The following is a 26,884-nucleotide window of genomic DNA, read 5'->3' on the forward strand; positions in this document are numbered from 1 at the left end:
ATAAAATAATAAAATGGATTTTAGGTATCTAGGGAAGATTCTACTTGGAAGTAACTATTTCCTAGATACCTATGGTACTTCATGGTTGAATGAATCAAAAAAAATCTAAAAAAGACCTAAAGTTAACGATTTATCAATGGGTAGTGTTGCTCCAATACCTAACCAAAGAGCTACTACAGTACCGATTAAAAAAACGGTCGTAGCTACTGGGCGGCGAAATGGATTTTGGAATTTATTGACATTCTCTAGAAAAGGTACTGTCAATAAGCCTGTTGGCACAGAAACCATTAAGAGAACGCCCAATAACTTATTGGGTACCGTACGGAGTATTTGAAACACGGGAAAGAAGTACCACTCGGGTAATATTTCCAAAGGAGTTGCAAACGGGTCTGCCGGTTCACCAATCATTGATGGCTCGAGAACCGCTAAACCTACATTACATGCAATAGTACCTAGAATTACTACTGGAAAAATATATAAAAGATCGTTGGGCCATGCGGGTTCCCCGTAATAATTATGTCCCATCCCTTTAGCTAATTTAGCTCTTAATACAGGATCATTTAAGTCTGGTTTCTTTGTTATTGGGATAGGTGAACTCTTTAGGATCCATCCCCCAAAGGAACCGGACATGAGAATTTATCATCATCCGGCTCGAGCAAGAGTGAAAGAAATAAGACCGCGGAAGATCCTTAATAGAATTAAGGTATATAATGACTCAATGACTCTAGACAAAAAAAGCTTTATCAGATTCTCTTTTCCAAAGTTGCACCTACCACTACTCATTGAAAATAATCCTATTCTTATGGGTAAATGCTCAATATCCAAGTGGGCTTACAAATTTGATCATGATCAATTGCTTTGTGGATTGTCTCATGTCTCTTGATTAGTTGGTATTTATCCCCTCAATATCGCAAGTTTCTTACCTCCAAACAAAATATTTACTTGTTACTAATAAAAAATCAAAAAGTTTAGCCTACATTCTTCCTTAGATCCCTTCTTTTACTCCGATAGTATTGCGGATCACAATCGATGCAAAGAAAATGAATGCATTTCCATACTATAATAAAAAGGTAAGTGTAATAAATAGAGAATTGGATCATGTCACATGACTGATTCCATTTCCACTCTATGGGATCTTACGGAGCCTGTTCATGGATGACATGGTTGCGGTATGATCATAGAAGATATTCTCCTCAAGTGAACCAGCCTATCCTTCCTAGGTAGGGGACTTACATGTTGATTGGATGCGGAGACACCTTTGGTTGTGAATTCTAATGTGGCAGATCCAATTCTTTATCTGCATGGCCAAATCAATAATTCAAGTCACACACTCCCATAATCCGCCTTTTTTCTTTCGTAAAATTAACTTCAACTATTTGTATCGTATAAAAATACTTCGGAGTTGAAGAGAAGTATCCAAATGACATGTGTTATTTTACAATAACCCATGCTTGTAGCAATGAAATACCACAACCTACCCGATATGATATATGAGAATTAGAATTCTCTATGATATGCCTTCCCTATAAAGGACCCGAAATACCTTGCTTACGTATCATTGGAAAGTGCATTAACATAAATACGGCAGTAAGCAGAGGCAGTACAAAGGTATGTAAACTATAAAAACGAGTCAAAGTGGATTGGCCCACACTAGCACTTCCGCGTAATAACTCCACTAAAGGCGATCCTATTACCGGAATGGCGTCAGGTACACCTGTCACAATTTTGACTGCCCAATAGCCAATTTGATCCCAAGGCAAAGAATAACCAGTTACACCAAATGATGCAGTCAAAACAGCCAAAACCACACCTGTCACCCAAGTTAATTCACGGGGTTTTTTAAATCCCCCTGTGAGATACACACGAAATACATGCAGGATCATCATTAAAACCATCATACTTGCTGACCATCGATGAACTGATCGGATTAACCAACCAAAGTTGGCCTCGGTCATTATGTATTGAACCGAGGAAAAAGCCTCTGTAACGGTTGGTCGGTAGTAAAAAGTCATAGCAAAACCGGTAGCGACTTGTACTAGAAAACAAGTAAGTGTAATTCCCCCTAAACAATAAAATATGTTGACATGGGGAGGAACATATTTACTAGTTATATCATCCGCAATTGCCTGAATCTCAAGACGTTCCTCAAACCAATCATATACTTTATTGAGATAGGTAACTAACCCACGCCCCCCTCTAAGAGCCGTATATGAAAATTTCATCTCGTACGGCTCAAGCAGAAACACACAAATTTTCAACGAATATTAGAAAAAAGGTTCAAAACTTCATCAGCCACTGAATCGGGTCGATTTGCCTTGAAGATAGCAAATAAAAAAAATCCGGAATATCTTCTTTGTGATGATAATGCCAAAAAATCTCAAGTTGGCGCGTCTTTCTTTCTTCCTTTCCCTTATGTTGGTCATTAGAGGCTTCTTGACTTTTCTCTTCCCTATTTTGGATTTTTTTTTATGCGTAATATAGAAATTATCTTGTTGTGATCCTATGAATCAGTTCAATTAAAACCTTAGATTCATACTAGAGCCACGATGATTTAGTCTCAAGCTAAACAAAAGGCAAGGGTTCTTCGAATAAGAACCGCTTGATAATCATTTATTGAAATTGAATCAGTGTAATGACTCGACAAAATCGATAGAAAAAAAGTTGTCTTTTGGGCAAACAAAATTGTAAGGAAGAAAATTTCTTTTTTATTTTTATTTAAGAACTACTTGAATTTTTCAGTCTGGTTGCGAGGTCTTAATAGTGAGTATGAATCATAGTTCCATTTTTTTTGATCCACTCTATCTATTTCGTGTTCCAGATACTAGAATAAATAATATCTGACGAATTAGAATCATCTTGATAGAGATAACAGGCCCTTTCTATGTATTATCAATAGGATCAATTCTAACAAGTCACACACTCATATTCCAGAGATACCGAAACAAAAAAATTCCGCGGTCGAACTACCATAATATCTAGAAATGTAGAGCTTAAACTAGAAAGGCTTTTTTGGATGGAAAAACTCTGACTTCCTAGTTTTAGTTAGTAGAAACCTAATTGGTTAAAATTCCATCCAGTAAAATGGAAGAATTATAAATTTCTAAAATGATAGATAGGAATATAGCGAATAAAGCCATTGCGACCCCCATAAAAGGAGTAGTCCCCCAACCCGGGGCGACTTTCCCATATTCCGAATTCAAGGGTTTCAGTAAACTACCTGCACCAGTTCGTTTTGGCCTAGGTTTAGAACTATCTTCAACGGTTTGTGTAGCCATAAATTATATTTAATCATTGGTGTTGACTTTGTATACTATTCCGTTGTAGTTGTAAATACACGATCTTTTCGTAGATCCATTGTAATCTTGAAATTCTATAAAAATGGAAACAGCAACTTTAGTCGCCATCTCCATATCTGGTTTACTTGTAAGCTTTACTGGGTATGCCTTATATACCGCGTTTGGGCAACCCTCTCAACAATTAAGAGATCCATTCGAAGAACACGGAGACTAATTTAAGTAAGAAGTCCCCCTATCTGGGAGACTTCTTACTTAAATGAAATTATTTTATTCTTTTAGTTGGAGTTGGTGGAACCTTAGGTGGTTCTCGGAAGAAGATAGCGAAAAAAATTATCCCTAAAGTCGAAACTAAAAGGAACGTATAAACCAATGCTTCCATAGATTCGATCGTGGTTTATTTACAATTATAACTTCCACACCTATTCATTTGTCATTTGGGAGAATTTCCCATATAAAGAAAGAAAAAGAGTCAAAGAAAGGATGGGAGATGTCAAATCAAAAAAGAGAGGTGAAAGATACCATAACAATGTGTATCAGACTGCCTGTTTCTTTGTAGTTGGATCTCCCACTTTTTGGAATGTTCCAAATTCCACTTGAGCATCCAAATCTGGATCAATACCAGCAAAAACATCTCGGAACAATGTTCTAGCGCCATGCCAAATGTGTCCGAAAAAGAAGAGCAAAGCAAAGGTAGCATGACCAAAAGTGAACCAACCCCTTGGACTGCTGCGAAAAACACCATCGGATTTCAAAGTAGCCCGGTCTAATTCAAAAATTTCCCCTAATTGAGAACGCCTCGCATATTTTTTTACAGTAGCAGGATCAGAATAATTTACTCCATTAAGTTCGCCACCATAGAACTCCACCGTTACGCCTACTTGTTCAACACTATATTTGGATTCTGCTCTTCTAAAAGGAACGTCCGCTCTAACAATTCCCTCCTCATCTACCAAAACAACCGGAAATGTTTCAAAAAAAGTAGGCATACGGCGTACAAAAAGCTCACGTCCTTCTTTATCTCTAAAGACGGGATGTCCTAACCATCCAACAGCTATTCCATCCCCATTGTCCATTGAGCCCGCTCTGAATAATCCCCCTTTTGCCGGATTATTACCAATATAATCATAAAAGGCTAATTTTTCGGGAATTTTAGACCAAGCTTCTGATAAACTAAGATTTTCGGCTAAACCATTGCTAACTCTTCGATATATTTCTTGCTGAAAGTATCCCTGATCCCACTGATAACGAGTAGGCCCAAATAATTCGATTGGGGTCGTTGCTGACCCATACCACATAGTTCCAGCAACTACGAAAGCTGCAAAAAAAACAGCAGCGATACTACTGGAAAGTACAGTTTCAATATTGCCCATACGTAATCCTTTATATAGACGTTGAGGCGGACGGACACTAAGATGGAATAAGCCCGCTAATATACCCAATGTACCCGCAGCAATATGATGAGAAGCTATTCCCCCCGGAACAAAAGGATCAAAACCTTCTGCACCCCACGCTGGATTTACAGCTTGTACTTTTCCAGTTAGTCCATAAGGATCGGATACCCATATCCCAGGACCATACAAACCCGTTACATGAAATGCCCCAAAGCCAAAGCAAGCCACCCCTGCAAGAAATAAATGAATTCCAAAGATCTTGGGCAAATCCAAAGAGGGTTTTCCCGTCCGCTCATCAGAGAATATTTCTAGGTCCCAATATACCCAATGCCAGATCGCTGCCAAGAAACACAAGCCAGAAAACACAATATGCGTAGCTGCCACACCTTCATAACTCCAAATACCCGGATTTGTTACAGTTCCTCCTGAAATACTCCAACCACCCCACGAATCCGTTATTCCTAAACGAGTCATGAAGGGAATTACGAACATACCTTGTCTCCACATTGGATCCAGAACAGGATCAGAGGGATCAAAAACTGCTAATTCGTATAAAGCCATTGAGCCAGCCCAACCAGAAACTAGAGCTGTGTGCATTATATGCACCGCAAGCAATCGACCCGGATCATTCAATACGACAGTATGAACACGATACCAAGGCAAACCCATGGAAATACCCCTTTAGCAAAGAAAAATAGACACGATGTCGCTTTATTTTATCGCATTGAAAAAGATTATCCATTGTACCTAACCCTTCTAGGGGATTCTGTGTCAGAAAGCGCGAATATTTATTTCATTCCATTAAAAATAAGAAGCCAATTCTGTTCATAAGAAGAAAGAGAAGCAGATCTATTCTATACTCGATAAGTGCCAATATGCAATGGGTAACTTGGCCAATTTGGAAAAAACGAAGAATAGATCGCTACCCCTCTTTGTTTAGCATTCGAATCACCCATTCCTTTTTCTTTATTCAATCTGTCTTACCTTTCTTATATGTATAACCTTTCCATCTATGTATTAATAGAATCTATAGTATTCATATAGAATAGAATAAGAATAAAATAGAATAGAATAAGAATAAAAATTAAGACAATAAACTGCAGATTCTTTCTTTCTGTTCCATTCTTACGTTTCCATATTAAAGTGTTTCTTACTTAAATTTAATAATATTAATCTAATATGCCCATTGGTGTTCCAAAAGTACCTTACCGGATTCCTGGAGATGAAGAAGCGACTTGGGTTGACTTATACAATGTTATGTATCGAGAAAGGACACTTTTTTTAGGTCAAGAGATTCGTTGCGAGATCACGAATCATATTACAGGTCTCATGGTATATCTGAGTATAGAAGATGGAATTAGTGATATTTTTTTGTTTATAAACTCCCCAGGCGGTTGGCTAATCTCAGGAATGGCTATTTTTGATACGATGCAAACGGTGACACCAGATATATATACAATATGCCTCGGAATAGCCGCGTCCATGGCGTCCTTCATTCTGCTTGGAGGAGAACCCGCCAAGCGTATAGCATTCCCTCACGCGAGGATTATGCTTCACCAACCTGCTAGTGCTTATTATCGGGCAAGGACACCAGAATTTTTACTAGAAGTAGAAGAGTTACACAAAGTTCGCGAAATGATCACAAGGGTTTATGCACTAAGAACAGGCAAGCCTTTTTGGGTTGTATCCGAAGACATGGAAAGGGATGTTTTTATGTCAGCAGACGAAGCCAAAGCTTATGGACTTGTCGATATTGTAGGGGATGAAATGATTGACAAGCACTGCGATACTGATCCAGTGTGGTTTCCGGAAATGTTTAAGGATTGGTAGTGTCCGGATTTCTTGTAAAGTTATTTCACAGCTAAATTCGTGTTTTCCTCGATTTAATAGAAAATAGAAAGACTTCATGATGAGCAATCATCAGGTTAAGATGGATCTAAACCAATCCATTTTTTTCTATATACATACAACATGCCAACGGTTAAACAACTTATTAGAAACGCAAGACAGCCAATACGAAATGCTAGAAAAACGGCTGCGCTTAAAGGATGCCCTCAGCGTCGAGGAACATGTGCTAGGGTGTATGTGCGACTCGTTCAGATCATGACTTCAAACAAATATAAAAAAAATTTGAAGTATCCCTGATTAGTACCAATGAATAGGATATAGCTTCTCTATCCTAGATTTCTATGGTATATGGAATTTCTGGTTTCCTTTGGTGCAAATCGAATTATCTAAATTTGGAAATAAGAAGCAATTCTCCCATTGGTAGCAAATGGTTATCCATTAAGCGGAGGAAATAGTAATAAAAAGAAAAAGGCTTATGCTCTTTTATCTTATAAAGAACGGACTAACAGGGTCAGCTACTTAGCCAACTTTCATAATTAAATACCGTCACTGTATGGATAACTCTTATTGTGAAAAGAGCTATTTACTCTATAATGGATAGGTAGAGCCAAAGAATGTGAACTATACAAGTTCGTAATACTTTTTGATGAAAGAAAGGGCTCCGGTGTATAGAGAGGGCCTCACCGTTTAAAAGGGAACCATAGAAACGATGGAACCCACTATTTTTTTTAGTATTATTTAGAATGAATTTGTTATTTCGTATAGAAATAACTGAACGGAGTGGAATAAAAAATCGTGGTTGGGAAGGTTACTATAGCAAAAGCCATTGGAATTAATATTTTATATATCGGAATAATTAGTTTTGTTATTAATGAGAAAAAGGGTGGCTAAAAGAAGAGAAATCATTAGTTATTCATTAAGGTTAATTTGATTCAATGACCAGAGTTCCGCGAGGATATATAGCCCGGAGACGACGAACAAAAATGCGTTCATTTGCCTCAAACTTTAGAGGGGCTCATTTAAGACTTAATCGAATGATTACCCAACAAGTAAAAAGAGCTTTTGTTTCCTCTCATCGAGATAGAGGTAGGCAAAAGAGGGATTTTCGTCGTTTGTGGATCACTCGGATAAACGCAGCAACGCGGGTATATAAAGTATTCGATAGTTATAGTAAATTAATACACAACCTGTACAAGAAGAAATTGATTCTTAATCGTAAAATGCTTGCACAAGTAGCTGTATCAAATCCAAATAATCTTTACACGATTTCCAATAAAATAAAGATCATCAATTAAAGGTATAAATAAAGTAATATACTGGAATAATAAAAGATGAATTCCCGGAGAGGGAACTCCGGGAAGATACAATAAATTAAGATTAAGTGGTAGGAATCGACGAGCTGGATTACTTTCTTTATAATATATATAGGTCTGGCCCTTGCGAATTCGAATAAAACATCAACAATCGGAACTTAAGTTCCGGTTGTTGTTTCTTAAATTTTGGTTGTAGTTTCTTAAGTTTCGATTGGAATTGTACTTTTGCGTTAATTGAGGAATATGTCTATTTTTTCTGGGTCTAGAACCTGTAATTATTGAAATTGACTGGGCTTGAAATTGTTTTTCGTTCTCATAGTTACGAAACGGTAAAAAAGATAAAATACGAGCCTGTTTTATAGCAAGAGTAATTAATCGTTGTTGTTTCAAGGTTAATCTATTTATTCGTCTCGATAATATTTTTCCTTGTTCACTAATAAATCTATTAATTAAACTCATGTTTCTATAATCAATTCGATCTCCCGGGCCAATCCGGGGACGCCTACGAAAAGGTTGTTTAGATTTACGAAAAGGTTGTTTGAATTTACGAAAAGTTTGCTTGGATTTACGAAAGGGTTGCTTGGATTTATTAAAAGTTTGCTTGGATTTACTAAAGGGTTGCTTAGATTTAAGAAAAGGTTGTTTAGATGTATACATGATTTATTCCTTATTTAATTTAAAATTGGAAAATGCACTTCTTTATTTTATTAATTTAGGATCCAGAAGAAGTAGTTTTTCTTTGATCCATATCTTATTTGATTCATATTTATAGTATATGAATACCCTCTATACATATGAAATAATATCGACCGGAAATCAGATGAGTTGATTTGTATTTTGTATTCTATACTATGTTTTATTTATATATAAAATATGAAGTTCTTACTCTTTCTGTTGTTTGGAAAGATCGAATACACGATGTTCCTATTTCTTTATTTCGTGATGAGTCGTATGCTTGCGACAATAACGACAAAATTTTTTGAATTCTAATTGTCCGGGTGTATTGTGGCGATTCTTTTGAGTACTATATCTAGAAATCCCCGTCGATTCCTCATTGGCACCTTTTCGAACACAACTGATGCATTCCAAAATAACTCTGATTCTAACATCTTTTCCCTTGGCCATGAACCTCCTTTTCCTTTTGGATTGACTTAATTTAATTCTTCTACTTATTCTTTTATTCTTCTATTTTGAATCCGAAGAAGAAGAATAAAATTCATTAGAATAATTTTTTTTTATTCTTAAATTAAGTAATAAAAAATAGAGAAATAATTAAAGAATACAATCCTTGTCGAATTAGCAAAGATTTTGGTTCGAAATCCTTTCATTTAATTAGTCAGCCCCGCCTTTTTCTATGCTCTGATTTCTGAGGCCTGATTTAGCTTGGGTACCCCTTTAAATTGAATTTCTATTTTTAAAAATAGGGTTTACCAAATTTTTAATGACTCTGAGGTTCAACCCAATCCATCTTTTCTTTCTTTTTCCTTCCGATACTAAAAAAAGATTGAAAAGGATAAGATAAAATTTTGTCATATCACGAAGAAATCTATCCCTCCCATAGCAATAACTAGAATTAAAAAAAAGGGAATGACAAAGCATCCGGGAATAAACGATTAATTTCTATCAATAAACCTGCTAAAGCACCAAACCATAGAGTACTTAGCACGGGTGCTACAGAGAGATATGTTTTTATATCCCGCATTGAAAATCCTCCTTCCTTGTTGGAATACATATATGATCATAAACTTATGCTATATATAAACTGAACCATAATCGACGAAATTTTCCGAAATTGTCCTATCCCTAAAAAATAAAAAGATGACCCCTTCTTCCTATATATTATCAAGGAAAAGTAATCTTTCTTTTATAGGCGAAATTCTATTGGATTTTAGCTGTATATAATTCCTTAATTATATGAGACCAAAAAGAAGAAATGACACGAGGGTTCTATATATAGATAGAGAAAGAATAAGAAAATTATGATGTGGAAAAGAAGACAGGAATTGTGTACAATGGCATTGCACAACAATTTAATTTGGAAAAGGGATGTAGCGCAGCTTGGTAGCGCGTTTGTTTTGGGTACAAAATGTCACAGGTTCAAATCCTGTCATCCCTACCTATTACTTCTTTCTTCTTTATAGGCAGTAGCAACGAGATCAATTAAAGTAAAGTGGGTATAACTGGAATTTGTGGAGACTATACGTACGTGAGATACATTAGGAATAGAAAAAGATTTTCTTTTTGAATGAATGAAAGCGCTCTTAGTTCAGTTCGGTAGAACGCGGGTCTCCAAAACCCGATGTCGTAGGTTCAAATCCTACAGAGCGTGATTCCATCTATCTTATGTCGAAGCAGAGTAAAATAATTTAACAAAATTGAATTGTAACTCCAATTTGACCTCCTCCAGACCAGAGAGGAGGTCAATAAAAAAAAAAAAATGACTCAATCAAAGATCCAACTGATCCCCACGCCTGTATTGCAAATACGCAGTCACGAATAATCCCGCTAAAGTAATAGGAATTAGGCCTAAGACGATTCCAAATAGAAAAACTTCAATCATTTCGATTTGTTCGGGGGGATAAAAAAAGAGGTACGATCTATCCCTAAATAGTACTCTAAATTATCCACGAATCTCAATGACCAAGAAAAGAATTCCTAATTAGTCTGGAAAAGAGTCGTAGAATATCAGGAATCCCAAAGAAAGATTTTGCTTTTCTGAATTATTATTATTCAGTCAATTCAAATAAGACGTATCTTGTTCAAGCCAATAAATAGAGCTGGGGTTATAGTTAAAGCAGCCAGTAGAAAACCGAAATAACTAGTTAAAGTAAGCATGAAAGAGTTAAATTCCATTTATTTTTTTTTACTACACTACATATGTTGGTAAAGCATTTACCTAAGTTATGGAAAATTCATAATTCATCAGTTATTTTAGATAATACTAAAAAACAAGATAGAGTGAGATACAGAAGTGTAAAAGAAAGTGGATTCATCAGATGATACATGAGTCCCTAATTTCGAATCAAGAGATTTGTTATGGAATTTTTCAATTGAGTAAAGTAATAATATTAAGAACTAGATCATATAACCCCATTGAATGAAAAAATGAAATTGGATTTTCAGGGAAATTTCGGAATAAGAGATAAATAAACAATTGAATTTGAAAAAAAAACTTCTTTCTATTTTGGATAATTTCTTTTTCAATAGGACCCTCTTTTTGGACTGAACGATCGAATATTCCCCTATTCCTTCTTATTTTAATTTTAACTGATTGTATTCTATATGGAATAAGAGGAGAAGAAAAGCATTCCACGACCTCCCGAGGGTCTGTTAAAAAAAAAAGAAAGCTCTTCCTTGAATTTACTTTATTTTTATTCCTTTTTCGAACTCCAACCAAAGTAGATTCGAAGACGAGTCACTTCAATTATCCTTTTAAGTTCTATTCTATCTTCTGTCTTTCCCTATTTCATCTCGTAAAGTTCCACGCTCGCAGTTTGGTCAAGAAAGTTAGACCTAATCCAACAAACAAGACAAGGATTAATTACGAATTATGAAAGGATAAATTTCACATATATATACTTGTCCTTGTATTGTGTCAGTATGAGAATATCCTTCCTAAATTATTTATCCAAACCTATTGATCATTAACTTAGATTTTCCCAAGATTTTGGCTGCTATTCCGAATTACTCTATTATTCCGAAGCCAAGGAAAATAAATAGAACCTACAAAAAAGGGGTTTTCTATTGACGCCTTGAATAACATATAGCTTACCTATAGACAAAAAAAAGTAATTATGTTTCGGAACCAGGCAAAACCAGATTGCTGTGCCATAGGAAGGATAGCTATACTAATTCGGTATACTCAAAATACACCTTTGGTACAAAATTGACAATCTCACAAGGATGAAATATCAGTAATTTTCTATTTACTGGTTGATCCCATCTTTTACGGAATCAATTCCTTTTTTGAATGTACAAAAATTTTGGGAGTTCAGCATGTCTGGAAGCACGGGAGAACGTTCTTTTGCTGATATTATTACCAGTATTCGATACTGGGTTATTCATAGCATTACTATACCTTCCCTATTCATTGCGGGTTGGTTATTTGTCAGTACGGGTTTAGCTTATGACGTGTTTGGAAGTCCTAGGCCAAACGAATATTTCACGGAAAGCCGACAAGGAATTCCGTTAATAACCGACCGTTTTGATTCTTTAGAACAACTCGATGAATTTAGTAGATCCTTTTAGGAGGCCCTCAATGACCATAGATCGAACCTATCCTATTTTTACAGTGCGATGGCTGGCTATTCACGGACTAGCTGTACCTACTGTTTTTTTCTTGGGATCAATATCAGCAATGCAGTTCATCCAACGATAAACCAAATTCCAACTATAGAACTATGACACAATCAAACCCGAATGAACAAAATGTTGAATTGAATCGTACCAGTCTATACTGGGGTTTATTACTCATTTTTGTACTTGCTGTTTTATTTTCCAATTACTTCTTCAATTGAGAGAAAGAAAGAGACTAATAAGAATTCTCTTATCCCATTTGGAAAGATACCATCCTTATAACTACCCATGACTGTTTTTGTCTCTAGCATGACCAATTGATAAAATGTGGAGGAAAGTAGGGGAAATGGCCGATACTACTGGAAGAATTCCTCTTTGGCTGATAGGTACTGTAGCTGGTATTCCTGTGATTGGTTTAGTAGGTGTTTTCTTTTATGGTTCATATTCTGGATTGGGTTCATCTCTATAGTAATCGGAGGGACCAGATTGTAAACATGAAAAAGTAGGAGCTTAGCGGGTCCTTACCCCCTTTATCTGATTAGAGCGGAAAGGACCCGCGGAATTTTTACTCTTATAACGCGAATTGAATCTATTCGATTCACTCTTATGAAGCAACAAGAAAAAGAGATCACTCGAGGATCCAATATCTTATTCCACAAAGGAAGTATCCTGAAAATCCTTGATTTAGTTTCGAGTAATAAACTAATAAAACCTTAATCAAAACTATTCAACTAGCCTAAAAATAAAAAAAAAACCTTCAATGGAAGAGTTTACTTTTTTTTGCAAAATTTCTGTAAGTTTGAAGTTAAACTTAATTAAACAAGCCAAGCAATTCTATTTGCTTACAATCACAAGAAATTTGTCCCCCGCCATATTTTCTTCCCCTCTGTTTGTCCACTACCTCGGCTAAACCTAAGCAAAAGAAAAAGAGGCCCAAGAGACAGACCCGAATAAAGAAGAAATAGTAAAGTAATCTTTGACGAATTAGGAAGAAAAAGGATTCTTATTTTGATACAAGAAGAATCGGCACAAGAAAAAGCCTTTTTCTTGTGCCGAATAGACGATTAAGAAGACCTGCAATCCCTCGAAAGAAATTTAAATTTTATTGTTCTCGCCTTTGCCTTGGATTCTCTTCTTTTGCATGAGATATAAATAAGGAATTCCAGACATCTCGTAAACAAAAAAAAGTCTAAACAAAAAAAGGATTTCCAAAAAAGATCATAGATAATTCTAGCAATTGCCAATAAATCGAGGCTTTTTACCAACTTGATGGTAAGAAATTCCGGGACCTAGAAATTCATTTCGTACAATTGAACCTTTTCAAACTGTTTCTTTTTGAGAACCAAAAAAACTTGTGCCAAAATAACGGATGCGAAGAAGAACAAAAGGCCTTGGACACGTAATGGATCCTGAAGCACGATTTCTGCGTCCCCCTGACCAAAACCTCCCACATTAGGATTGCTTGTTAATGGTTGATCAATCTTGATGGATTCCCCCTCTGAAACAAGAAGTTCTGGTCCGGGAGGTATAATATCAATCACTTGGCGTCCATCTGATGCATCAACTATGGATATTTCATACCCCCCTTTTTCTTTACGTAGTATTTTTCTTACTATACCTGTTGACGTAGCATTATAGACTGTATTGTTACTCTTGCTACCATCAGGATAGATCTGTCCTCTTCCTCGGTTTCCCCCTACATATATAGGATATTTTAAGAAATGAGCATCTTTCTTCGTAGCAGGATCAGGGGAAAGAATGGGAAAGACAATTTCACTATATTTCTTACCGGGAACAGGGCCTATCACAAGAATATTTTTTTTATCGGGACGATAACTCTGAAAAGCAAGATTTCCTATCTTTTCTTTTAACTCAGGGGAAATACGGTCGGGCGGCGCTAATTCAAATCCCTCGGGCAAAATAAGAACAGCACCTACATTCAACCCTCCCTTTTTTCCATTAGCAAGAACTTGTTTCAATTGCATATCATAAGGAATTCGAAGAACTGCTTCAAATACAGTATCGGGAAGCACAGCTTGGGGAACTTCAATATCGACGGGCTTGCTAGCTAAATGGCAATTGGCACATACAATTCGCCCAGTTGCTTCTCGTGGGTTTTCATAACCCTGCTGCGCAAAAATGGGATATGCATTTGAAATAGATGTCCGAGTTATTACGTATATCATGATCGATACAGAAATCGATCGAGTTATCTGTTCCTTTACCCAAGAAAAAGTATTTCTATTTTCCATGTCCAATCACAGATCCCAGAATTTCTACAATAAATTAGATAGGTAGCTAAGCTAATCTAGTTCCCTATACACGAATTTGTTGGCATTCTACTGCAACAGTTGTACTGCAATGATGAATACCTTAAAGCAGGTATAAATAGAAAGAATTTTGGTAAAATGGAAAAGGGCTTTCTTTCTAAAGAAAGATGCTAATTTGATTAATATTAATATCGGGAGATCAAATGAATTTATGCTTCACTAATTGAATGATAAATGACTACAAGCGAAGGAGATAGACGGTTTAAACAAAAAAAGACCCAAAATTTCAAACATGTATCTAGAATTACTGGAAAACTACAAACAAAAATAGTGAAAATAAGCTCATTAGGAGCCCATCCAAAATCGTTATAGACCCAACGAATTACTAGTTCCCAACCACGGGTGGAGTGAAATCCAACAAAAAAATCAGTAACTAAAAGAATAAAAAAAGCTTTTATTGAGTCATTTAAATTATAGAAGAATTCCTGAACCCAAGAATTCAAAATGACAAGTTCCTCTTTACCCAGAAAAAAAGAACCACTTAGAATAGCCAAACAGATTATATTTGTCGAGAAATGCAAAATGATATGGAGATGATCCTCATTATTTATTTTGACCCATTGTATTATTTCCTTGTGTATTCCTGTAGGAGGTTTTTGTACATGTGTCTTTAGTTTCCCTTTTATCATCTCGTCCAAGAGAGAAAGTTCTTCTAATTCTATGAATCTTTCTAGAATCCTTTTCTCTTGAATATCAGTTAAGAGAGTTTCGGATTGCCTGGTATTCCACCAATTCTTAATCCAAAGTTCCAGACATTTGTTAAATGAGGAAGAGACCCCCCAAGGCAAAAGTACGATAAATACAAGATATAGTAAAGAAGGCAATGCTTTCTTTTTTTTCATTTTTGATCTGTAAATGGAGTTGTTAATGAATATGCTTCATTCGCTGACTCTATTCCATTCCCTGACTCTATATGATGATATTTCTATTTCATGATATTTCTATTTCTTTGAAGCAAAAACTCTATAGGTTTGATACCCTGTATCTATTCTTCTTTTTTGTATATTAGTGGAATTTCAGTGCATTGGGTTCTTTCTTAGATCTAGATGGAATGAAATAGTGAAATAGAATAAAAAAAGCCCTTTCGGGTGAAAATGGAAGAGAAGAATAGTATGCAATATATCTAACTTCGACAAAAAAAATTTAAAATAATTTTATCTTATCCTCGTTTGTTCCTTCCTTTAGATAAATACTTAAAAATCCCCTTACAATAACAAATCCAATTTCGAAGGGACTTCCTCCCCATGTTGAGAAAACTTTTCTTCTTCCAATTTATCTTTTCTTCATTCAATTCAGTTCAAAAAAGATACCTCAAAATACTTCAATTGGTACGCGCAAGAAATAGGCCAATTCGGCAGCTTTTTGTTCAATTTCTCGTGGAGTAAAAAACTTATCATCAGTACGAGTCAAGGGAATGATCCCCTGGCCCCGGATTTCCATATAAAGAATACGACGAGGATAAAGACCCTCTTTAACCTGAATTCTAATTGATTGGATATCCCGCATAAGGAATCGAAGGAAGACGCGACGTTTTATTCCAGGGAATCCCCAACGAAAAATGCAAACTATTCCCTCTTTTCTATCGAATCGGTCATAACCACTACCTACATTCCACAAAATAGTACACCACAGGTAGGAGCTAATGAATAGGCCTGCGATTCCGTAGAAAGACATCACGACCCCCTGCGGAAAAAAAAGAATTTCTTGAGATGGAAGTATAGATATAATATTCTTACCAAGATAACTGGAAGTCCCAACCAATAAGAATCCTAGTGAACCTAGAAAAAGAATACAGGCCCAGAAAAAATTACTCCTTTTTCGAGAACCTTTTAGAAGTTCTACCCATATGTGTTCTGATCGCCAATTCATATTAGATATACTAAATCCAGCAGCGGTCGATTGAAATTGAGAGAATAAGCTAAATAATTTTGCCTTTACTTTTTTTGATTCTGAAATCGCCTTCAGCAACTAGTACTCCTGTGAAATAATAGGTTAGATACATTGACTTTCTATTCAAAAAATATTCGTTGATTCAATTAAAATAAATAAAAAAAAACTCGCTATACCAAGCTCTGCATATTCATGCATTTATGCTCGTAGCCTATATCTGCATCCATAGCCGTTTTTCATTTGTGTGTAGAAAGTGTGTGTAGAAAAAGTCACATACCCTACCATATTATATTACTTACACTAAAAAATACTAGACAATCTTTTTTTTTTGCACATAAAGAAATAAAGAAGTCATTGCAATTGCCGGAAATACTAAGCCTACTAAAGGCACGAAAATAGAAGGTAAGTTTAAATCCGTCATGGAATAGGTGTCTCAATTCAAATTTACTATTTCTATCTAGTCGAAAAATATCTTAAGATTCTTATGATATAATTAAGTATATCTATTATAAGGAATATTGACTATTGTATTTTTTTAGTTTGCAAAATATTCTGTAAAAAAAATGATAAGGATAATAAGAAAATTCCAAAAAAGGAGAACTAATTAAAAAGATTTTTTTTATTTTCCCATCCTCATGGCCTTTCTATCTTTCTAATCTAATTTGAAATTGGATTCAAAAGAAAGCGACTAGAATTTACTTCCTGCATACATACTTCTCTAGAAGCGCATACAATAATGCGTGGTAAAGGCAGAAAAATAGTATATTCAATCAAAATCAAAGGGCAAATTATCTTACCTACTATAGATCCCCTACTACCCTCTTAAGATCCCCTACTACCCTCTTAAGATCCCCCCTACTACCCTCTTAGACTTTTAAAGGCGATATACCACCCAAAGAAAGGGTATGAAAATGCCGGGTGGTGTTAGCTTTTCGACGAAGACCCGTCCTGTGCCGCGAAGTCCTGTTAGTAAGACCCCGCGCAATAATGGATTATAGAAGAATAGTATTCAAAATACTGCTCTGGACGCATATAGTAGCATTGCGATTCCTAATCTTTTTTATTTATGAATATGAACAGAAAAAATTCATTGTATCGTTGGGTCGGAGCGGAGGTTTGGTCCAGAAAAATTAGGAACAAAACGTCTACTCTACCACACTGAAGTCTATAGCGCTGTATTTCCACGAAAGTATAATTCTTACCATCAGGATACGCTCCTTTCAACGTCTCTCCGATGGGTCCAGGTTCTATGTCCAATCCCAAATCAAGGATTTCTCGCTCTTGATCGGAGTCATAAACTAAAACTACCTTTTTATCCTTTTTATTAAGGTTATAGAAAACTTCCTTATCTAGTTCTAGCATGTTGACTCACGATTACGCCTGTTAAAAGTTTCAAACGTCCTCTTTTTTGAAATTGAAAGAGAGTCTTATAAAAAGGTCTAACTTCCAAACTATGTCTTTTTTCATTCATTCTCCTTTAGTTTTTTTCTCTATCTAGAAGTGGAATAGAATAACCCGGTTGAAGGGTAATGATCATACGTCTGTAATGCATTGTACGGCCCAGAATAGGTCCTATTCTTCTACCTTTTCCAGGTAGTCGATGGCTATTCACAGCTACCACCTTAATCCAAAGAAGAGTTTGAACCAATGCTTTATTTCTGTCTTAGTGAATCCCGATTCGACATTAAAAGTATATTGATTCTTTCCCAATAAACGAAGACTTTTTTCTGTAAATACTGCGTATTTGATTCCATTATCATATGATACTACTATATTTTATTATTTTCTTTTTATTTCTTTATTGTATTATACCTTAATATATATATATATTCTAGATATATAGAATAGACGAATCTCGATTTGTCAAGTCTCATGATCATATCATGATCTATTTTTATTCGGCTCAATCTTTTTTATAAAAAAAAAGATTGAGCCGAGTTTAATTGCAATCAATTAGAAGAATAAAGAAGAATTACTGCATTTCATAACTTATTTTTTTCTCTTTTTATTTCGTTTATTTTTTTTTAGACCTTCTTATCGATAGTATCTACCGGCTCGAACTCGAATTTGATCGCCTTCCATACTTCACAAGCTGCGGCTAGTTCAGGACTCCATTTGCAAGCTGCTCGGATAATTTCATTACCTTCGCGAGCAAGATCACGCCCTTCGTTACGAGCTTGTACACAAGCTTCTAAAGCCACTCGATTAGCTGCTGCACCAGGTGCATTCCCCCAAGGATGTCCTAAAGTTCCTCCACCAAATTGTAATACAGAATCGTCCCCAAAGATTTCGGTCAGAGCTGGCATATGCCAAACATGAATACCACCTGAAGCTACCGGTATAACACCTGGCATGGATACCCAGTCCTGAGTGAAAAAGATACCGCGAGCACGATCTTTTTCAATAAAATCATCGCGCAATAAATCAACAAAACCTAAAGTCATTTCGCGTTCCCCTTCTAACTTACCTACTACTGTACCGGAGTGGATATGATCTCCCCCAGACATACGCAATGCTTTAGCTAATACACGGAAATGCATACCATGATTTTTCTGTCTATCAATAACTGCATGCATTGCACGGTGAATGTGAAGAAGTAAGCCATTGTCGCGGCAATAGTGAGCCAAAGTAGTATTTGCGGTGAATCCCCCGGTTAAGTAGTCATGCATTACAATAGGAACCCCTAATTCTCTCGCAAATACAGCTCTCTTAATCATTTCTTCACATGTACCCGCAGTCGCATTCAAGTAATGCCCCTTGATTTCACCGGTTTCGGCCTGTGATTTATAAATAGCTTCGGCACAAAAGACAAAACGGTCTCTCCAGCGCATAAATGGTTGTGAGTTTACGTTTTCATCATCTTTGGTAAAATCAAGTCCACCACGTAGACACTCATAACACGCTCTACCATAATTTTTTGCGGATAATCCCAATTTTGGTTTAATAGTACATCCCAATAAAGGACGGCCATACTTGTTCAACTTATCTCTTTCAACTTGGATACCATGAGGCGGGCCTTGGAAAGTTTTTGAATAAGTAGGGGGAATTCGTAGATCCTCCAAACGTAGAGCACGTAGGGCTTTGAACCCAAATACGTTACCCACAATGGAAGTAAACATGTTAGTAACGGAACCCTCCTCAAATAGGTCTAATGGATAAGCTACATAACAGATCCATTGGCTGTCTTCCCCAGCAACAGGCTCGATGTGATAGCATCGTCCTTTGTAACGATCAAGACTGGTAAGTCCATCAGTCCAAACAGTTGTCCATGTACCAGTAGAAGATTCGGCAGCTACTGCAGCCCCTGCTTCTTCGGGCGGAACCCCAGGCTGAGGACTTACTCGGAATGCTGCCAAGATATCAGTATCCTTAGTTTCATACTCTGGGGTGTAGTAAGTCAATTTATAATCTTTAACACCAGCTTGAAATCCAACACCTGCTTTAGTTTCTGTTTGTGGTGACATAAGTCCCTCCCTACAACTCTTGAATTAAGAATTCTCACAATAACAGGGTCTACTCGATGTTAATTAGGCGTAAATGAAACTTTAGCAAAAATCTCGTAAAACAAAAAGGATATTCAATTAATATAATATCAACTCATTAAAGAAAATTGAGGGCATGCTTAGGTTAATGAATATGTTTCATTCATATATAATGCGTACACCCTGTGTATGTTCTATCCTATAGGAATTCCACTATAGGAATTCGATAGGAATTGAGTTGTTGTTATGGTAAGTTAACACGGTTCGTTATTAAACCATGGATTTGATTTACCAAATCCATCATTATTGTATACTCTTTGATAGGTATAGCGCAACCCAAATTAATCCCTAATCCTTATTTTACAAGTTCTTAATAGGTCTCTTTTCTTATTTGGAATGCAAATACCTAACTAAATACTAATAAAATTCTTTGTTGACAGCAATCTATGCTTCACAGTAGTATATATTTTGTATATCGAAGTCCTAGATAGGAAAGTAGAGTAGGCACAGATCCTCCACAAAAGGCAAAATGTATATGAAAAAAAGATTGATTGAACTTTCCAACGGACTCATTCCATGAGTAAACGATTGAATGGGATTCGCTTGGGCAACGAAATCAAGTCCTGGTCCCCTTTTCTCTCTTATTGAATTAACTAATTCATTTCCTTTTTACTTTTGGATTTTTTTTGATTTGATTTGGCATTATTCAACAATAAAAAAAGAAAAATTTCGACAAATTCCTTTTTTTTAATTATGTGATAATTATGAGAACCAATCCTACTACTTCTCGTCCCGGGGTTTCCACAAGTGAAGAAAAAAGTACAGGTCGTATCGATCAAATTATTGGACCCGTGCTGGATGTCACTTTTCCCCCGGGCAAGTTACCTTATATTTATAACGCTTTAGTAGTCCAGAGTAGAGACACTGCCGATAAGCAAATTAATGTGACTTGTGAGGTACAACAATTATTAGGAAATAATCGAGTTAGAGCTGTAGCTATGAGTGCTACGGACGGGTTGATGAGAGGAATGGAAGTGATTGACACGGGAGCTCCTCTCAGTGTTCCGGTCGGTGGAGCTACTCTCGGACGAATTTTCAACGTTCTTGGGGAGCCTGTTGACAATTTGGGTCCTGTAGATAGTAGTGCAACGTTCCCTATTCATAGATCTGCGCCTGCCTTTATCGAGTTAGATACGAAATTATCCATCTTTGAAACAGGTATTAAGGTCGTCGATCTTTTAGCTCCTTATCGACGTGGAGGAAAAATAGGACTATTTGGGGGGGCTGGAGTAGGTAAAACAGTACTGATCATGGAATTAATCAATAACATTGCTAAAGCTCATGGGGGCGTATCCGTATTCGGTGGAGTAGGGGAACGGACTCGTGAAGGAAATGATCTTTATATGGAAATGAAGGAATCCGGAGTAATTAATGAAAAAAATATTGAAGAATCAAAGGTAGCTCTAGTCTATGGCCAAATGAATGAACCACCGGGAGCTCGTATGAGAGTTGGTTTAACTGCCCTAACTATGGCAGAATATTTCCGAGATGTTAATAAGCAAGACGTGCTTTTATTTATCGATAATATCTTTCGTTTTGTTCAAGCAGGATCAGAGGTATCCGCTTTATTAGGGAGAATGCCCTCCGCAGTGGGTTATCAACCTACTCTTAGTACAGAAATGGGTTCTTTGCAAGAAAGAATTGCTTCTACTAAAAAGGGATCTATAACTTCGATTCAAGCAGTTTATGTACCTGCGGACGATTTGACCGACCCTGCCCCTGCCACAACATTTGCACATTTGGATGCTACTACCGTACTTTCCAGAGGATTAGCTTCCAAGGGTATTTATCCAGCAGTAGATCCTTTAGATTCAACATCAACTATGTTACAGCCTCGGATCGTTGGCAACGAACATTATGAAACTGCGCAAAGAGTTAAGGAAACTTTACAACGTTACAAAGAACTTCAGGACATTATCGCAATTCTTGGCTTGGATGAATTATCGGAAGAGGATCGTTTAACTGTAGCAAGAGCAAGAAAAATTGAGCGTTTCTTATCACAACCGTTCTTTGTGGCAGAAGTTTTTACTGGTTCTCCAGGAAAGTATGTTGCTCTTGCGGAAACTATTAGGGGATTTCAACTAATCCTTTCCGGAGAATTAGACGGCCTACCTGAACAGGCTTTTTATTTGGTGGGTAACATCGATGAAGCTAGCACGAAAGCTATAACCTTAGAAGAGGAGAACAAATCGCAGAAATGAAATTAAATCTTTATGTACTGACTCCTAAGCGAATTATTTGGGATTGTGAAGTGAAAGAAATCATTTTATCCACGAATAGTGGCCAAATTGGCGTATTACCAAACCACGCCCCTATTAACACAGCAGTAGATATGGGTCCTTTGAGAATACGCCTCCTCAACGACCAATGGTTAACGGCGGTTCTGTGGAGCGGTTTTGCGAGAATAGTTAATAATGAGATCATCATTTTAGGAAATGATGCGGAACTGGGTAGTGATATTGATCCGGAAGAAGCTCAAAAGGCACTTGAAATAGCCGAAGCTAACTTGAGTAAAGCTGAGGGTACGAAAGATTTGGTTGAAGCGAAGCTCGCTCTCAGACGAGCTAGGATACGAATCGAGGCTGTCAATTGGATTCCCCCATCCAATTGAAGACAATCCAGTGGTTTATAGTTGATACAAAGAAAAAGGGAAGAGGGGTAGAAAAAGTTATTAGATAGCGAAGCGAAGTAAGTCCAATGCTATCTAGTAATTTTTCTACCTACTTACCTACTATTGGATTTGAACCAATGACTCCCGCCGTATGAAAGCAATACTCTAACCACTGAGTTAAGTAGGCAATTTATCACCACAAAGGAAGACCCATTACTTCGATCGATTATATATTGAATCCCTTTTCTAAGCAATACCGCTCTGTTATTGGTCTGTTATATACTAAATACTAAACTAAATACTAAACAGATACAGATCAAAGGGATATCCTCTGGCATTAGAAAATATTCATCTTGACAAGAAATTCTCTATATGTTAAGATATCTCTGATAAGGGCTATAGCTCAGTTCGGTAGAGCAACTCGTTTACACGTGCGCCAATGCTTTTCAAAGGAGCTTATTATGCAATGAACATAATCGATCTTATTGCAAAATCAATGTCTTACTTCATAGATTCGAGAGAATAGGAGAACAGTAGCCTGACAAACAGTCGGTTCAGTCCGATTCAGGTGCCAATTCAGGTGCCTAATCAAATAGAACCCTTATGGATTTGCTAGTTGATAAGGTAAATATCCAGCCCACTAAATGCTAGGCGTAATGAGGATAAGGGCCTCCAAAAAACTTCTTTTCGTTCTATGAACTTTAAGGTGTATGAAGTCTCATAGTTAACTCTTGCAGTGGAACGATAGAGACTCCATTTCACTTAGGTTGATTTAATTTAGACCAGAGGCAGACCTAAGTCAAGGTAATCCTCCTTTGAAACACTTTGGTATTGCTCCTAGATAGATCATAATACAAAAAATCAATCAGAGCACAGGGAGCCATCTCATTATCTTTCCGTAAAGAAAAACTATGGTGGACTAACTGATCTTTAAATCAGTTTATGAAAGAGCCCAATGCAAAAAAATGCATGTTGGGTCTTTGAAACAGTTCAAATCATTTCGATAATAATCCGTTTGATCTGTTTTACCGAGAAGGTCTACGGTTCGAATCCGTATAGCCCTAATATGCCCTTTTTTCTATTTTAGGATCTCTATCCTATGTTTTCTTTAGTTTAGTATAGTTTTCATTTTCGCATTAGTATTTGTTTATAGACTGGATAGGCGCCTGCGACATAGAATAGAGATAAAAGCATTACCAAAGGCTCATTCATCGAAAATCAAAATCATACAGACAGGAAAAGAAAAACGAAAAATAGAAAAAATAAAGTAAAGAGTAAATAAGAAAACAGAATATTCTGTCTCATAGTTCTGAAATAGAGTTCTTTATTTTTATTTTTATAGTATTACTTCTCATTATACTGCATAGATTAGTCCTACTATCTTAATTAGGTTCTAATTATTCTAATTAGTAGTATTCTCATTTTTATTTAATAGTCTCTTATTATTATTAAATAGTAAATAAAGGATAGAGCTATTCTTTTTTTATAGAGATTCTAGAGAAAGCGAGACAAAGTGAAACGATAAAGTTTTCTTTATATAAGAATTAGATCTACATACACCATATCTAAATAGAATGGAAATCCAAAAGAAAGGGAGTTGGGATTCCATTGGATGAATCTTTAAAGAAGATGCAGCACAGAGGAAACAAAGGCTAAACTAAGCGCTTTTGTTTGAACAAAAAAGATTCTTGTTTCACCGAGGAAAAGAGAGAAGTTCTGGATAAATTGACAATGCTGAATTGAATTGACTAATTTAAGTTCCGCCTATTCCACATTAATGGGAGTACATTATGTTTCTGCTTCACGAATATGATATTTTTTGGACATTTCTAATAATAGCAAGCCTTATTCCTATTTTGGCATTTTCGATTTCAGGGCTTTTAGCCCCGGTTAGTGAAGGACCAGAGAAGCTTTCTAGTTATGAATCGGGTATAGAACCCATGGGAGGGGCTTGGGTACAATTCCGAATACGCTATTATATGTTTGCGCTCGTTTTTGTTGTTTTTGATGTGGAAACCGTCTTTCTATACCCTTGGGCAATGAGTTTCGACGTATTGGGTGTATCCGTTTTTATCGAAGCTTTGATTTTCGTGCTTATCTTAGTTGTCGGTTTAGTTTATGCATGGCGAAAAGGAGCCTTGGAATGGTCTTAACTGAATATTTAGACAAAAAAAAAGAAGGAAAAGATTCTATTGAGACAGTTATGAATTTGATTGAGTTTCCCTTACTTGACCAAACAAGTTCCAATTCTGTTATTTCAACTACACTAAATGATCTTTCGAATTGGTCAAGACTCTCCAGTTTATGGCCCCTTCTATACGGTACCAGTTGTTGTTTCATTGAATTTGCTTCATTAATAGGTTCACGATTCGATTTTGATCGTTATGGATTGGTACCAAGATCAAGTCCTAGGCAAGCAGACCTAATTTTAACAGCCGGTACGGTAACAATGAAAATGGCTCCGTCTTTAGTGAGATTATACGAGCAAATGCCTGAACCAAAATACGTCATTGCTATGGGAGCCTGTACTATTACAGGGGGAATGTTCAGTACGGATTCCTATAGTACTGTTCGGGGAGTTGATAAGTTAATTCCTGTGGATGTCTACTTGCCGGGCTGCCCTCCTAAACCGGAGGCAGTTATAGATGCCCTAACAAAACTTCGTAAGAAGATATCGCGAGAAATAGTTGAGGATCGAACTCTATCTCAAAATAAAAAAAGATGTTTTACTACCAGTCACAAGCTTTATGTTAGGCGCAGTACTCATACAGGAACTTATGAGCAAGAATTGCTCTATCAATCACCATCGACATTAGATATATCTTCTGAAACTTTTTTAAAATCCAAAAGTCCAGTACCTTCCTACAAATTAGTGAATTAGGAGGGGGGGGCTCTTTTGTGTAGAAAAAGAAAAAGCAGAGCAATCTTTCAAACTTGCATCCGAAATGGGAAATATTTATACAAAGAGGGAGAGATGAAGACAATGCAGCAGGGTTGGTTATCTAATTGGCTAGTCAAACATGAGGTGGTTCATAGATCTTTGGGCTTTGATCACCGAGGAATAGAGACTTTACAAATAAAAGCAGGGGATTGGGATTCCATTGCTGTCATTTTATATGTATATGGTTATAATTATTTACGCTCCCAATGTGCTTATGATGTAGCACCCGGTGGATCTTTAGCTAGCGTGTATCATCTTACAAGAATACAATACGGTATAGATAATCCAGAAGAAGTCTGCATAAAAGTCTTTGCCCAAAAGGATAATCCTAGAATTCCGTCTGTCTTCTGGATTTGGAGAAGTGCCGATTTTCAAGAACGCGAATCTTATGATATGGTGGGAATCTCTTATGATAATCATCCGCGCCTTAAACGTATCCTAATGCCTGAAAGTTGGATAGGCTGGCCCTTACGTAAGGACTATATAACCCCCAATTTTTATGAAATACAAGATGCTCATTGAATGATAAGAAATTCGTGCTCACTTATACAACACAACTCCAGATTTTATTCAAGTCAAGGAATATTTTTAGGTTCTTTTCCTAGATGAAACGGAATACCTATTTATAATTAATTCCTATTATACAAAAGCATTCCAGATAGACTGAGCCAAAAAAGGGTTTCATTTGGATTCCCCTATTTTGAAAATCACATATTAATTTCCTTCATATGAACAGAAAAATAGGATGACTCAAAGAAGTTCTCTACCAGGAACTTTGTATCGCGCACATGACTTAGCACAACTAGGAAAATAAGATAAGATAAAGATAAGCAAGACTAAAAAAATATTCGTCGGAATAGTGGAATACAAAATAAAGAAACGCAAAAAAATAAAGGGGAACCTAATCTCACCCCCTTCCTTATCATAAAGAAAGGGTATATTTTAAAACTTCTCTAAAAAGAAGTGCCTCTATATTTATATTATAGATTTATCCACTTAGATGAATAAATCATACTCTATCTATATTATATATTATTAATAAATATGTATCACAATCCATCTCGAGGTATTTGGATCAATACCTATTCGGTGGATCTTTTTTTTTCTCTGCCAGGAACCAGATTTGAACTGGTGACACGAGGATTTTCAGTCCTCTGCTCTACCAACTGAGCTATCCTGACCTTTTCTTGTGCATCATCCTAGTAGAGTATTTGTATCTATGTCAATTAAAAGGACTAAAAAATCAATTAAAGTATTTCAAATTCAAAATTTGAAAGGGGGGGGGTAGCCCTATGCATTGTGCATGGTTTACTTAAATAATACTTAAAAATAGAGTGAATAACCAAGATTTCTTGCCGATACTCTAATAAAAAAGAAATCTATTCAATGAATAGGATAAGATCCATTGAGTTCTCTTCGCATTCCT

At 36.3% G+C, this 26,884-nt stretch overlaps 3 protein-coding genes and 3 non-coding genes across 6 annotated transcripts; 3 read left to right on the forward strand and 3 right to left on the reverse strand.

The window, feature by feature from the left end:
- Nucleotides 1-2,404: 2,404 nt before the first annotated feature.
- LOC123422850 (30S ribosomal protein S18, chloroplastic) lies at nt 2,405-8,564 on the reverse strand. The gene has a single exon (XM_045107746.1). The coding sequence runs from the start codon at nt 8,503-8,505 to the stop codon at nt 7,993-7,995; it is 513 nt and encodes a 170-aa protein (XP_044963681.1). The 5' UTR covers nt 8,506-8,564; the 3' UTR covers nt 2,405-7,992.
- Nucleotides 8,565-9,890: 1,326 nt separating this feature from the next.
- Nucleotides 9,891-9,964, forward strand: TRNAP-UGG. The gene has a single exon. It is a non-coding gene; the product is annotated as a tRNA-Pro (tRNA).
- A 139-nt stretch (nt 9,965-10,103) lies between these two features.
- Nucleotides 10,104-10,177, forward strand: TRNAW-CCA. The gene has a single exon. It is a non-coding gene; the product is annotated as a tRNA-Trp (tRNA).
- Nucleotides 10,178-18,284: 8,107 nt separating this feature from the next.
- Nucleotides 18,285-20,140, reverse strand: LOC123422854 (ribulose bisphosphate carboxylase large chain). The gene has a single exon (XM_045107749.1). The coding sequence runs from the start codon at nt 19,826-19,828 to the stop codon at nt 18,389-18,391; it is 1,440 nt and encodes a 479-aa protein (XP_044963684.1). The 5' UTR covers nt 19,829-20,140; the 3' UTR covers nt 18,285-18,388.
- Nucleotides 20,141-20,231: 91 nt separating this feature from the next.
- Nucleotides 20,232-22,200, forward strand: LOC123422853 (ATP synthase subunit beta, chloroplastic). The gene has a single exon (XM_045107748.1). It carries the CDS (start codon nt 20,611-20,613, stop codon nt 22,105-22,107), a length of 1,497 nt encoding a protein of 498 aa, XP_044963683.1. The 5' UTR covers nt 20,232-20,610; the 3' UTR covers nt 22,108-22,200.
- A 4,366-nt stretch (nt 22,201-26,566) lies between these two features.
- On the reverse strand, nt 26,567-26,639 carry TRNAF-GAA. The gene has a single exon. It is a non-coding gene; the product is annotated as a tRNA-Phe (tRNA).
- Nucleotides 26,640-26,884: the final 245 nt, after the last annotated feature.

This window comes from Hordeum vulgare, unplaced genomic scaffold, assembly GCF_904849725.1.
Source record: "Hordeum vulgare subsp. vulgare unplaced genomic scaffold, MorexV3_pseudomolecules_assembly, whole genome shotgun sequence".
NCBI lineage: Eukaryota > Viridiplantae > Streptophyta > Magnoliopsida > Poales > Poaceae > Hordeum > Hordeum vulgare.